General features: G+C 39.5%; 1 protein-coding gene across 2 annotated transcripts in view; it reads left to right on the top strand.

The window, feature by feature from the left end:
- Positions 1-13,331, top strand: part of DERA (deoxyribose-phosphate aldolase) — a 70,830-nt gene extending 57,499 nt beyond the window's left edge. For both annotated transcript variants that reach the window (XM_040967546.1, XM_040967536.1), the window contains exons 7-9: positions 7,558-7,670; positions 12,323-12,472; positions 13,112-13,331. In XM_040967546.1, coding sequence (XP_040823480.1) covers positions 7,558-7,670; positions 12,323-12,472; positions 13,112-13,168 — 320 coding nt within the window. In that variant the 3' untranslated portion in view covers positions 13,169-13,331. The remainder of the gene's footprint in view (positions 1-7,557; positions 7,671-12,322; positions 12,473-13,111) is intronic.
- Positions 13,332-13,594: the final 263 nt, after the last annotated feature.

Raw genomic sequence — 13,594 nt, forward strand, 5'->3', positions numbered from 1 at the left:
CCCTGCTTTGTCCTTGTCACTATTTCTTCGGGAATTTATGAATGATGGCGATAACCTGGTGATCCACAATGTGATGGGACAACATTTTCTGGATGACCGCACCCCTCCCCCAGGATGGTGCTTTTACCCATCCATGAGGTCCTCCAAGCACTGTGCTTTTCTCCTTGGCCAGTATTGACTTCTTTTGTGGAGGAATCGAGGTCTCTTGTGGCAGCTTAATGGAAGAGAATCAAGATAGAAATGAAGGCATGACTTGTTGAAACATAAGGGCAGAATATTAACTTGAAAGTTGTTTGTGAATAGAAGGAAAGTGGCCTCATTGTCTTTGTTAAGAGGTTGGTGAGTGGAGACTGACATAACCCATATGGCCAGAGCCCCGCTTGGTAAATGCTCTCCACTCAGACCCCCTTTCAGGGCCTCCCCCACCCCAGCCCCAATCTGTAATTTGCTAATGGGAAGTGCAAGATTCTCCGGGTACAGTGAAACAATCAGCTAGAGATAAAGTGCCCATAGAAAAATTAACACAACTTCCTTTATGAAAGACAGGTCAGTGAAAAAAGTAACTCTACACACTTATCATCAATTGTTGGGAGGAAAAAAAGATTTATGATGACATTGAGGTATGATAATCTCAAATATGTTCTACATTGTTTTTAAGAGCTTTGTGTTTAAAATTCATAGCACTTTCTAATCCTGATAAAGTAGCCTAATTTTCTGGCTTGCTTTGTTCAGTAAAATGTATTTCTAAATCCATTTTAAGCAGCTATTTTTTTTCAATTTGAGTAATTTTCTCTCAAGTTAATAGATTCCACACAAGCATACCTGACTTTTAATGTTAATATATACTGTATATTCCAAGCTTGCTGCTGACAATGCAAAGCACAATCAAAATGAAATTCAGTTGTTTAAGACATATATCTACCTTGTTATTTTCGTTAAAATGTTTCTTCATTTTACTCTCCTTTACCAAAGTAGAGTGATTCCAAACCATATACTGAAGGGAAAACAATGTGTTAGATACGGTCATGTCATTTGAAGCCAAAGATGACTAAAATCTAACCTATGGATGGGCATATCTGCCCATCAAGGTAAATCCCATTATCAGTTCAGTGGTAGGCCAAAAGGGAGAATGCATTTTGAAGCATTTGACAGCAGTTATTTGATTGACAGATGTTTTTATTTTATCTTGAATCTAAAACACGTTCATATTTTCTCCACATTTTTATACCTGTGTCGTATTGATGGCTGGCATTTTCTTTTGGTCATAGGGTGCTGCTCTAATTGCCATCCATTTGATTTTGTTTTTCTCAGCCTTGCCAGTGACTCTCAGAAAAGCAAAAGGAATGTGATAGGGACAGTTAACGATTTTTTTTTAATGATATGGTCAGATCAAGAAAAATCATATGTAAATTGCATACTTACTTGATGTTTCCAGTTAGGGTAAGAGTTTCATGAGGAAATTTATCTTATGTAATAATCTTGAACAGTACTAGCACATGACAGATCCTCAGCAAATATTAATTGAATGTTGAAGACTTTGGAAAGACAGATGTTGGGTTGAGCACTGAGGTTTGCTTATGTCATGCGTAATCCTGGGCTTTCTAAGTGGCATTTTAGAATGACCCCATTGTGTTTTGAAAACTGAAAATGGTGTAGGTGTATGGCCTAGCGATTAAGTCACCTCTTGGGATGCCCAATATCCCCTAATGAGCCTTCCTGGTCAGTCCTCCTTGGAAGAGGGCAGGGAACGAGGAGAGGTCGTTGCTGAGAAGTGTGACACGCTGAGATCCACAGATTTGAAATACTGACCCTATGGAGATATATGCAAACATCCTGAAAAAAATCAACTCAATAGTAAACATTAGCGAAGACAGAGGACACATTTTCTTTAGGGACTATCAGGCAAGAATGCTGGTTAAATGGCCTTTTAAATACAAAAATTAAATAACTATTATTTTTCCAAATTAAAAACTGGCAAGCATAACTTAGATCAAACAGTTGAAGCCTGCGCTAAAATAGACATTATCTGCATCGACTGATAACTCCTTTCTGGCATTTCTTCAGGTCTTAAGTTCATTTTGAACTGAAGTTCAGCTTTAAAAGTAAAAGAGAACCTCTGGCCTAATAGGTATAACTCAAGGACTCTTGGTTGCACCAAGCAATTCTGCTACATTTCTATGAGTGGTTCACATAATTGTTTAAAATATTCTGCCTTGAACACTACAATTTCCAGGGATTATTAAGTCAGAGTTCCTACCTTGGATTCCATTTGAATCATACTGTTTTGCATTATTTTAAATGGCCACAACTTTATTTTTATTGTAGGGAAGACCATTGTGAGGAATGTGGTTATCATGAGCTAATCTTATCCTTGGGGTATTGGAGATATTTTCTTATCCTAAAATTATGATTGCTTGCTGATTGCCATTCTGTTTGAATATGCCTTGCTGCTTAATTAGGAGGCCATGATTCTTTGCTCATCTGATGGACAGACTCAGGGAAAAGGATTTTTCTAGCTCACTATTTACTTTGAAGGAAAGAATGGGGGAGAGCAGGTGTTTATCATTATTAGTAGTATTATTAATTTCTGATTTTTTTCTTCCTGTCTTTCAAAAGATATGTCTCTTCTTTCTCTCGTGAGTAGCAATTATCCCTGGATCATGTAAGCATATCTTTGTGGAATAATTATCTCCAGAGAGTATTAGCAGCATGTTGATAACCTCCACAGGGGCTTTCTGCTCCCCCTTGGCTCTGGCCAATTCCTCACCCATGACACTGGACCTTCCTATCTCACCCAAATGATTTTCAAACCTACATTGAACCAAAAATACAATATCGAGGACCCTGTCTTAATTTGGGGCTTCCTATTTTTTGTATTCTCTGTTTATTTTTTCAAAAGTGTCTCGTTGCAGACTGCAAGTATAAATTAGTGTCAAAATTACCATACAAAACTCTCTCGCTAACTTTAATCGGTAATTTCTTAGAGAGTGATAGAAAACATGGTGCTAATGACTAATGTGCCCATGAGCTCTTATTATAGGGTTGGCATGAATTCCACTTAATGACAAGCTTTCTCAAGTAGCAGTTGATTTTAAATCCTATTTTTCATTAGTGAAGTATAAAATGTTAATAGCACCTTCCATTGTGCTGTTCTTTTGTAGTGTAGTAGCATACATCTTCCATGTTCACTAGGCTCTCTTTAGGATCTTACTGGTAACTTCCTGTATCATAAATAAGATTTGTTCAAGAAATAAAAATGTATGCTTCCTATTGTTAGCTATATGTTTTTCTAATAATCACATCTGAAGCTTATTATACAGTAATAGCCTTAAGATATTATTTTTTTTAATGTACTACTTTGGTCTTAATACTAGTTTTTAATCTCTCCTTGTTTCTATGAAGTCTGAATGAGATTTTCAAAATTGAATAATAATTTGATCCGTTAATCTTTTGAAGCTAGTAATTTTATTTTCCTCTCTTTGCAGTCTCTGAGGTTCGCAAATGAATAGAGCTTCATTACTGCAGTCTGCATTTAATAACCATTATCCATTATCTTGTAATTAAGACTCCCTGTAACGAATCATGAGGACAATGCAAAAATACATAGTACATTTCTTTAATGAACTGGAAAATGTTCATCTTGTTCTATTTAGTAATGAGTTGCTGAATAGTCATTAAATCCACTGGAGAATAGAGCTAGATGGATTTTGAAGACTGTCTTGAGTTTGTGGTTAATCTATTAGAATTAAAATTTCATCTTCTATTTTTATCAACAGCTGATTAGAAGTCATTCTGTTTGACCAAATTGATTAGAAGACCATATACAAGGGCAGCTGTTGTTTAATGAAAGTTTTTAATGAAACTGTACCATGGAGACTTGTAATTATAGGCCTTAGAAAAGCTTTGAGTAGCTTCAGACCACAAAAAAAGAATAGTGCTAAAGATTTTAAATTAGGAAAATAAAAATATATAATAATGTAAATTTATTAATTTTCATTTCAACTCATCACAGTTGAATAGATTTATCCAATGTGTTACTTTTGACTTGTTCGGGCATTTAATCTCCTATTTAGTGGTTTCGTTGAAATTATGAGCTCTGATGAAGGGACATTTGTGTGCATAGCTATTTTAATGGCGAGGTATTTTCTCATAGGGTGTTTCCCCCAAGCCTGGCAGAAGTGAGCTTGGTTAATATTGGATTTCCCTGAGCTCTGTGGAGAGTCTGGAGCCCTCCAAGGTGTTGGTAATTCAAAGTGTAATGTTTATTTCTCCAAGGTAATTTTGTTTTAGCAGAGGGGCTGGGAAAGCTATATTAAAATGAGAAGGTAAACAAAAGTGCGTGCCTCCCTAGTCTACTGGACAATCCATTGTTCTTATCTACTTTCTGAAATGAACAGTCATGTGCTGTAGGACATTTTGGTCAGTGACAGACAACATGCATGGCAGAGGATCTGTCAGCTCATATGAAACATTAACCAAGATGGGTAACATTCTGGCCCGTGACATGTATCTTAACAAATTTAAAGGAATTTTAATGTGGCATAAGGAGCTAAGCTGCTGTCTGCATCACAGGTAACCCATACGGCACTGGTCCATGGCCTGTCTGATCTACTGCCATCAGGTTCCCTGCTAATACCCTTGGAGCAGCAGCAGAAGATGGGCCAAGTTTTAGGCTCCTGTACACCCATGTGGGAGATCTGGCAGAAGTTCCTGGCCCATTCCATGCCATTTCAGCCAACTAGGGAGTGAACAAGTGGGTGGAAGATCTCTCTCTCTCCCTAAATCTTACTTTCAAATAAATATATAAATGCGCAAAAAAGAAAAAAAAAACCATTCTCAGACTACAGTGGAAGGAAACTAGAAGTCAGTAACAGAATGATAGCTGAAAAATTCCCAGATGTTTAGAAACTAAGTAGTACTCTTCCTAAATTATACATGAATTAATAAAATCACCAGAGAAGTAAAATGATATTTTGGATTAAATTACTTAAGTTATATATGTCAGAGTTAACAGAGGGAGATTGAGCTAGAGACTGCTGACTGACATTTAGAATGTCCTCGATGACTAGGGCTGGCCTGTAGCCAAAGCTAGGTGCTGGAATCCCAGTTCAGGTCTGCCATATGGGTGGCAGGAACCATAGTACTTGGTTCATCATTGCTGCCTCAGGGTCTGTATTGATGGAAAACTGAATTCAAGAGGTGGAGCCAAAAATGCAAATTAATTGTGGGTATCTTAACCACTAGGCTTAGACACCCTTCATTCAGTCTTGATTTGAATTTCCCTAATCAGAGATTCTATTACGATATGTTATGATGACATCACTCTGCCTCATTGCAATGCATCCTTTTTCTTCACAGAAGTTATCTCGTGTGTGTGTGTGTGTGTGTGCGCTGTCTCATTCTAGAAAATCTGCTCACTGGGGCAAGGTCCTTGTTTTGTGTATTGGTCTGCTCTCAACATCTGGAATAGAATCTGGCACACAGCACTCAGCAGATGTCTGTAGATTGCATAATTTTCACTTTTCCCAGTCAACACACACACTCTTAAGACTTCCAGCTCTGATGTATTCAAGTGCTCATGGTATTTGTCGAAATTGTGACTCTACCCCGAATGCTTCATTTAGATGTATGTAATGCTTGACTATGTTCAAACTGCTCTCACGTAGTTAGTCCCTTGGATGCCTTGTGTGATTCTCTGAAGCCAGTAGAAGCTTTGAGGCCCTATATTGCAAATGAGAACAGTAAGCAGATGGAATGTGGAATCTACTATCAGGGCCAGAACTGGACACAGATCTCCTGTCTTCTAACTCAGAAGGAATCATCCAGGACTCCTATTTGATCTCCACATGCATCTAAAATATGCACTTTTGAAAGAAAGGGCTTAATTTTGCATTTTTTTTAAGATTTATTTATTTTCATTGGAAAGGTAAATTTACAGACAGAGAGACAGAGAGGAAGAGCTCCCATCCACGTATTCACTCCCCAAATGGTCTAGTGGCCAGAGCTGAGCCAGTCTGAAACTAGGAGCCTCTTCTAGGTCTTCCAGGAGGGTGCAGCATCCCATGGCTTTGGGCCATCCTCTGCTGCTTTCCCAGGCCATAAACAGGGAGCTGATGACAAATGGAACAGTCAGGATATGAACTGGTGCCCATATAGGATCCTGGTATATGCAGTGGGAGGATTAGCCAATTGAACCATTGCACGGGGCCCTTGTTCTTGTATTTTCCACATGCGTTATGCACAGTGTGTTTAATAAAAAATGACTCTTTGAGCTTCTCTGTTCACAGAATGATTGTAGCTGTTATCTTTTCCGTCTTAAACTAAGTAGGAAAGTTTAGGCCACTTTTTCTTCCCCCTGACTTGTGTCTTCCTTTTTTTTAATCTTATTTCTTTCTTTAATTTTTTTTTAGGTGAAATCTGTGATTTGCTTTATATTTGGTTCCATAGACTTAGAACCATGAATTTTCACACCAACCACCTAGTACTATTTTTATGTTAGGCTCTGGTTCAGTTGCTATTTGGGGTCTGAGAGTCTGCATTTTTAAGATCCCCCTGATGGTACCCAGGCTGCCTGTGAGTGGGCCATGCAAGTGTTTGAGGAGGTGACCACCTGAAAAGTATTTTCTCTACTTGGTTGTTTTCTTGGAAATGCTATAGTTAGTGTACCTTAATCAACCTGATCTAATTTCTGTGGTTGGAATTCTCCATCCTCCATTGTGCTATGTGACTTACTTATTTCAAGCAAGTTACTTTTCTTTGCTTCCATTTCCTCTGAAAATGGAGACCTTTTTATCGCATCACTTCTGCATTGGTTGTAAGGTTTGCCTGAGCTCATGCTTCAGAGCACCTGGATTTCTGAGACACAGTGCATAGCACTCAGTGACTCTTAAGTCATAATGTGCCATCAGTATCTCCTTGTGCTGGAGTTATGCTGTAAAATGACATTAATAAATGGAAGGTGTATTTGAGAGGAGGAGGTTGTTTAAAATATTTACAGAGTATGAGATAGCATGGTGTCATTTATAAAAATCCTTATCTGGTTGGAAGACGCTGTGCCTTCATTTGTGAACAATGTGATAAAAATCAGCTCATGGTGACCCTTTTGGTCTGTTTTCCCAACCCTGCTGTATGCTTTCTGTTGAGCACGAGGAAGTGAGGGAAAAAAAATGAGTAGGTACTCCAGTGTTGTAGTAAAGTGTCATAATAGATGATGTTACCCACAAGGCATAAAATTGTTTTTATTTATCTCAGTTATGCATTAAATAAACCAACTTGATTATTTTAATTGGTGGTGTGGAAATATGGTGGCAGGAATACTAAAAGTCATGGAGAAATATTTTTGGTACTTCATTTAACCCATTTTGTGGTAAGGGGATAGCATGTAGATGGAATATTTTAACGAGAGATTTGAGTTTTGAGTTTTTTACGTATTAATGATAAATAAAGGTATATTCTTTTGGAAAGAAAATTTGTAGGACTCATTCTTCTACTGATTGAGAAGTACAGAAAACAAGTTTTTAAGTATTTAACATGGAATTTTTCTTCCCTTTGTTTTAGGAGCAGATTTTATTAAGACCTCTACTGGGAAAGAAACGGTCAATGCCACCTTCCCGGTAGCGATCGTAATGCTACGGGCCATTAGAGATTTCTTCTGGAAAACTGGAAACAAGGTATATATTATTGCCAGCAAATCTTCCTTGTGAGTAAAGATAATATTATTTATAATCCCAGTTACAGCCACCACGATAACTGTCTTTATATTCAGAAGATGTGAATGAATTGCCTTTATTAAGATAAATGTTTAATTTACCTTTCATTATAAAAGAACACATCTATAGACAAAAAAAAAATGTGCGATGAACAGAAAGTGAGTGTGAGTATGGCAGTAAGTACGTGTGATCAAGATGTAAACTCACGTTATGTCCTTTTATTAGCCGAAGACAATTTTATCACTGACAAGAGATTCCTAAATGGGTTCTTTAACGAACTAATTCTGCCGCAACACAGCAGCGTTCTGGCAAGGCGTTGGCCGGCGAAAACAGGTTAATGCAGAAATTAAACTTCCTTGAGGAATGGAAAGAATTGCAGAGTAACATTTATTGAATGATAAGCTGTGGTGGTGATATGAAAAGTATGCAATATAATGGGAAATAATCTTTTCCTGTCATTATTGAAGGACACACATAAATTGGTTTTTCTGTTGGGAAACCCCCGGTCCAGAAAAACTTATTACTTTTAATAATATGAGGTGAAGAGAAAATTCTCGAGGAGATGAACTTATTAAACAAAATAATGAAATGCTGTGAAACAGCAGGGAAAAGGTAGCTAGACGTTATATAGCTCTTGAATTAAATATCCATTTTGGCGTTTTATGCCAGGTGGATGTGCTCTTTGGAACACTGTTAAGCTAAGGAGGGTAGAGACCAGCTTTTGTCAGCTTTTCGAAAAATAATTCATATTTTTGAAACATATGAAGTTAAGAGGAAAAATGTGTATGAAGTGTATTTTTTTTAAATGAGTTTGGATTTTCCTTTTCACTTCAAGTTGCTTATTTAGCTGCAAATTATCTCAAGGGACTTTTTTTTTCAATCATTGAAGAGCAGGGGTGTGTGTGTGTGTGTGTGTGTGTGTGTGTGTGTGTGTGTGTGTTTGTGTGTGTTTAATGAGACCTTCCCTTCCTGAAAGACATCTTTTAAAGTCAATCTCTTGATTTCTGCCAAATAGAACTCCCCCAACCCCGCCACAAAAGGAGTTTATTTCTTTGCAATGGAAGTGATGGCTTCATATGTGATTGACTGATTTTATTTTGGAAAAAGATACCTTTGTTTTGTAATTTACTTCTTTGCAGGTGAACTGCACTTTCTTCCAGAATTTTCTCCCCAGAAAAGCTCTTAAGTACAAATAGGGTTAAGTGTCTGTTGCAACCTACATAGCCATGCTGACCCAACTTGAGTAATCTCTACTTGATAGTCTTTCTGCAAAGATCCAAGAAGTTGAACAACAATATTTTTTTTGAAGATAAAAAAAAATCTGAGGCTGAGGTTGTGCCATTCACAACACTGGCATTTCATGTCAGAGCACCAGTTTGAGTGCCAGCTTCTCTGCCTCTGATCCAACTCGCTGCTAATCTGCCTGGGAACGCAGCAGAGTAGCAGCCATGTGCTACTCCCATGCAGGGAGACCCTCATGGAGTTTTGGCTGCTGACTTTGCCCTTGTCCAGCCCCTGCCGCTGCAGCCATTGGCCACTGAACCAGTGATGGAAATGATTTCTCTCTCTCTTTCTTTCATCCATTTCCCTCTCTTTCTCTGTCACTGTGCCTTTCTAATAAATAAATCTTTTTAAAACAAATAAAAATAACAAAAACCTGAGCAATGTATAATTGGTCCTTTAGTTGGGGCCACTGCCATTCACTAGAGCATTGGTTCTTGTTCTCAGCAGTATACTGAATTTAGGTGTGAAATATGTTAAAGCTACATCCCTGGGATCTGTGGACTTAGACTGCCTTTGGTTATTTGGGCTTGATCAGTTCCTCTTCCAGGGTTAAAACTTGCCACTCAGACCCAATAATTTTCTGCTGAGTAGCCAACCATGTGCCGTGTTAACGCATGTTAAATGTCAACAGTACAAAAATGAGCAACTTTGTTCCTGGGACTGCTTTCCAACAACCAGCAAAGCATTTCAATTTGAGTTTTCACTGTTGGGTGTCCTGGAACAGGCATGGGGAAGGGACACTTTACAGTCTTTCTTTCTATGTTGATTCTTCCCTTGGCTAATGAAGTCCATCCTGCTTCGTTGGTTTGTTTTTAAAAGGCAAAGAGACAGGTAGAGAAAAGGAGCTTCAAGGTGCCGGTTCACTCCCCACCCTCCTACAATAGCCAAGACTGGTACAGATCAAAGCCAGGAGCTTGGCATCCAATCTTGGTCTCCCTCATGAGTGGCAGGGACTCAGGTATTTGAACCTTCACCTTCTGCCTCTCAGGGTGTATATTAATGGGATGCTAACATCAAAAGCAGAGCTGAAATGGGATGCTGGAATCTGAAGCAGAGTGTTAACTACTGCACACAATGCCTCCCCTTATGGTCGTTTCGTTAAGAAAATGACAGGTGTGTGTCAAATCATGTTCATTTAATCACTGTTAACTTCGAACAAGGAAGGTCAGTGTATGGTTTTGAAAATCTAGCACAGCCTATTAAGTTGTTGACCAGTTGCCTGGGCATCCCTTAGCCTGTAAAGTTTCAACATCACATTGATTTAAGTGGTGTTTTAAAAGTGTGATATCCTGCCTTCTCACACATGATTAGTGTCCCTCCTGAGAAGCAGAGGTTTAATATTTCATTACTGATTTCATTATAGATTTATATTTTCCATTTTCTCTCCCTTAATAAAAAAGGATAAACTTAACGCTAGAACTTCTCTTTGGAAACATTGTCAAATAGACTTGCTGACACAAACTGCACTATGTAGAAACTCTATATGAAGTGCTGCCTAATGGACAAAATGTTCCTGTGATTAACATGTATGCTAATATCAGCTAATTGCTTTTTTGTGGGAGGGAGGGCCTCTTCTCTAGAGATAGCCTCATCTTCTTTATCCACTCCTGCTGCCTTACAGAGGTATAACTTAGGCTCCTGGAGAATAGCAGATATGGTTAGAAGCATGGCATAGCTGCTTGTTTAGGTGTGCGGTATTGTATGACTCGGGCGGAGAAACCCATTAGGAGTCTTTTACTGATACTCCGAGTGAGCTCTGATGTGAGGCCAAACTGGAATGGAGGGAAAGAGGTTAGAGAGGAAGATGTTTGTATGGAAAATGCAGAAATTAAAAGAGGTAGAATTGGCAGGACTCGACTGTTGATTGGGTGTTGTGGCCAGGGAATGGCTGGGTTCAGGTTAACTCTGCAAGTTTCTTACTTGGGTTCGTCATGAAACTATCTGTTGTCTGGCCTCTCTAGAGCCTCTGTAACATCCTGCTAGCCAAATCACTTCTTGCCGTTGCTACCGTTTGGAAGAATAGCTCCGCCACTATGATACATGGGCTGTGGACTGTTACTTCAGCTTCACAATTATACATGCTTTACCATGTTGGGGAGTCAGGTTCCTGAAACAAGTAAATCCGGGTCATGCGGGTTTTACCATGTATGGGCTATATTTTGCCCTTCCTAATGGATCCAGGAACATTACGTATAAACATCACATAGTGGTTGAACTGGGATCCTTGATGGTTATTTGTTAAAGCCTTTGAAGTCTGGAGACCCCTTCTAACACCTGTTCTGTGTTTATATAACTGGTGTGCCTGCTTTTTATAGAACTCCAAGCCCATATAAATTTACAAAATAAAAGTCCCTACACTTAAGTTGATGAAAACAGCCACCAATAGTCTGCTGGATGGTTGCTGCCAGTTTGCTTGGGGTTGAACTCTGCCTCACTGATTCTGTCCTGTTAGTTTAAAAACATGTATATGTCATTTGAGTGCCATGGTAAAGGTTGAGAGGTTACCGTACAGGCTTACTTGTAGAAAAAATTGGACACATGGGCTTTTGTGGTGTGCTTTCCTGTGTATTGATGCCTTTCTTGTTTATCCCAGGTCTGCAGCTCTAGTAGATGGTGAATGTGATTTCCCAATAAGTGAAATGTTAATGAGGGCTAATAACCCTCATTAATGTCTCCTTACAAGGAATGACATTCTTCCCATTATCTTGGGAAAGTTACTTTATAATGTGAATCGGTGTGAGTCAGCATATATCTGGGGCTTAGGCCCCAGGATAAATGATTCACTTTCAGAAGGGGCATTTTGTGGATTTATATCTCCTTCATTCACAGTGTAGGGAGGAATGCCCCCAAGAACAGCCAGAAGCCCAGGAGGGTGTACAGGATCTGGCTCTGTGTCTGCGGCAGCTGTTGGACGCACAGACATCTACACATATCTGCTCCTAGCCACATACACCTGTGCACACTCACCCACACGCAGCAGCACCTAACTGGGTCCCCCAGTTGCTTATGTTGGTTTAGAGACAATAGGGGCTCAGAGCCAGTTACATAATACGCTTGTGGGCAGCTAGCCAAGCAGGTGGAGCTGTTGGTTACCATGACACTGGTGACCATAGAGACACATAGATAAAGGAGCAAGGGTGTAAAGATACAAGAACGTGATAACTTCACCTTCCCAAGTTCATGTCCTCCACAGTCATTGCTTTATACTGTCCTTCTGGACAAAATGAAAAAGACCGAAAATAAAGAGTGAATGAGTACTCTGAACACAGTGCCATCTTTCAATGCAATCCGGTAACAACAAACATTGTTCCCATCACCTGCCCTTTTAGATAGGCTTCAAGCCAGCAGGAGGCATCCGCACTGCCAAGGATTCCATTGCCTGGCTCTCTCTTGTCAAGGAGGAGCTGGGAACTGAGTGGCTGACGCCTGAACTCTTCCGAATAGGTGCCAGTGGTCTGCTTTCTGACATTGAGAGGCAGGTAAGTAATTATCCATTGCCCTGGGCATAAATTGGCAGGTGTTTCTGAGAAAGCAATTGGAAAGGCAGATTGAGAGCTTGAGATGAAAAGTCATTTGGTTTAACTCCTGTGATCCAAACCTTTGCCTCCTTCCACGTGCATCTCCACAGGAAGTAGACTGGGTGGAGAAGCTACTGAAACAACACTTGTGTGATGTCTTACAATGAAAGGTTCATTGAAAGTGTTCATTGTTGAGCCCAGCGTGATGGCTCAGTGGCTAAATCCTCTCCTTGCACACACTGGAATCCCGTATGGGCACTGGTTCATGTCCAAGCTGCTCCAGTGCCCATCCAGCTGCCTGCTTGTGCCCCAGGAAAGCAGTAGAAGATGGCCCAAAGTCTTGGGACCCTGCACCTGCATAGGAGACCTTGAAGAAGCTGCTGGGTTCTGGCTTCCGATTAACTCAGCTCTAGCTGTTATGTCCCTGGGGAGTGAACCAGCGGACAGAAGAGCTTTCTCTCTGTCTCTTCTTCTCTGTGTAAATCTGCCTTTCCAACAAAAATAAATACATTTTTTTAAAAAAGAAAATATTTATTGTTGATATTAACTGATATGTGTAATTGTATGATAATGTTTAACTAAACTCTGCTTTCTTTACAGATTTACCACCATGTGACCGGAAGATATGCTGCTTACCATGATCTTCCCATGTCTTAACTCAGCAACCGGTTCCAGAGATTTCCTTGCAATGATGTTTTAAACAGTTATTTCTGTGTTAGAATTGGCCAAAATTGTTTAACTCAAATTAGGAGAATAGGAAATATCACCCTTTACATTTCCATTGAGCTTAATCCAAAGAATAAAGGACACAACAAATGAATCTACCTGTGGTACTCATTTTTGGCATGTCTGGAATGGTCTTATTGTTGATGTTGTGTGCAATTTCTCCAAAATATTCTGTGTGAGATGCTAATGACAGCTTTCGCAACACCAAATTCTAAAGGCAATGCAAGTCCAGCGCCCGAGAGATGTAGTGCAATCGAGGAGGAAGCACATTCCAGAACTGCAGCAACATCAGGACTCAGGCACTTGGCATCCGTTTCCTGCTAGTGAGATTTCTGGCATTGTTAAATGAAGCTATGA

Source organism: Ochotona curzoniae, unplaced genomic scaffold (assembly GCF_017591425.1).
Source record: "Ochotona curzoniae isolate NIBS_2020 unplaced genomic scaffold, NIBS_Ocur_1.0 contig_1482, whole genome shotgun sequence".
In the NCBI taxonomy this organism is placed as follows: Eukaryota; Metazoa; Chordata; class Mammalia; order Lagomorpha; family Ochotonidae; genus Ochotona; species Ochotona curzoniae.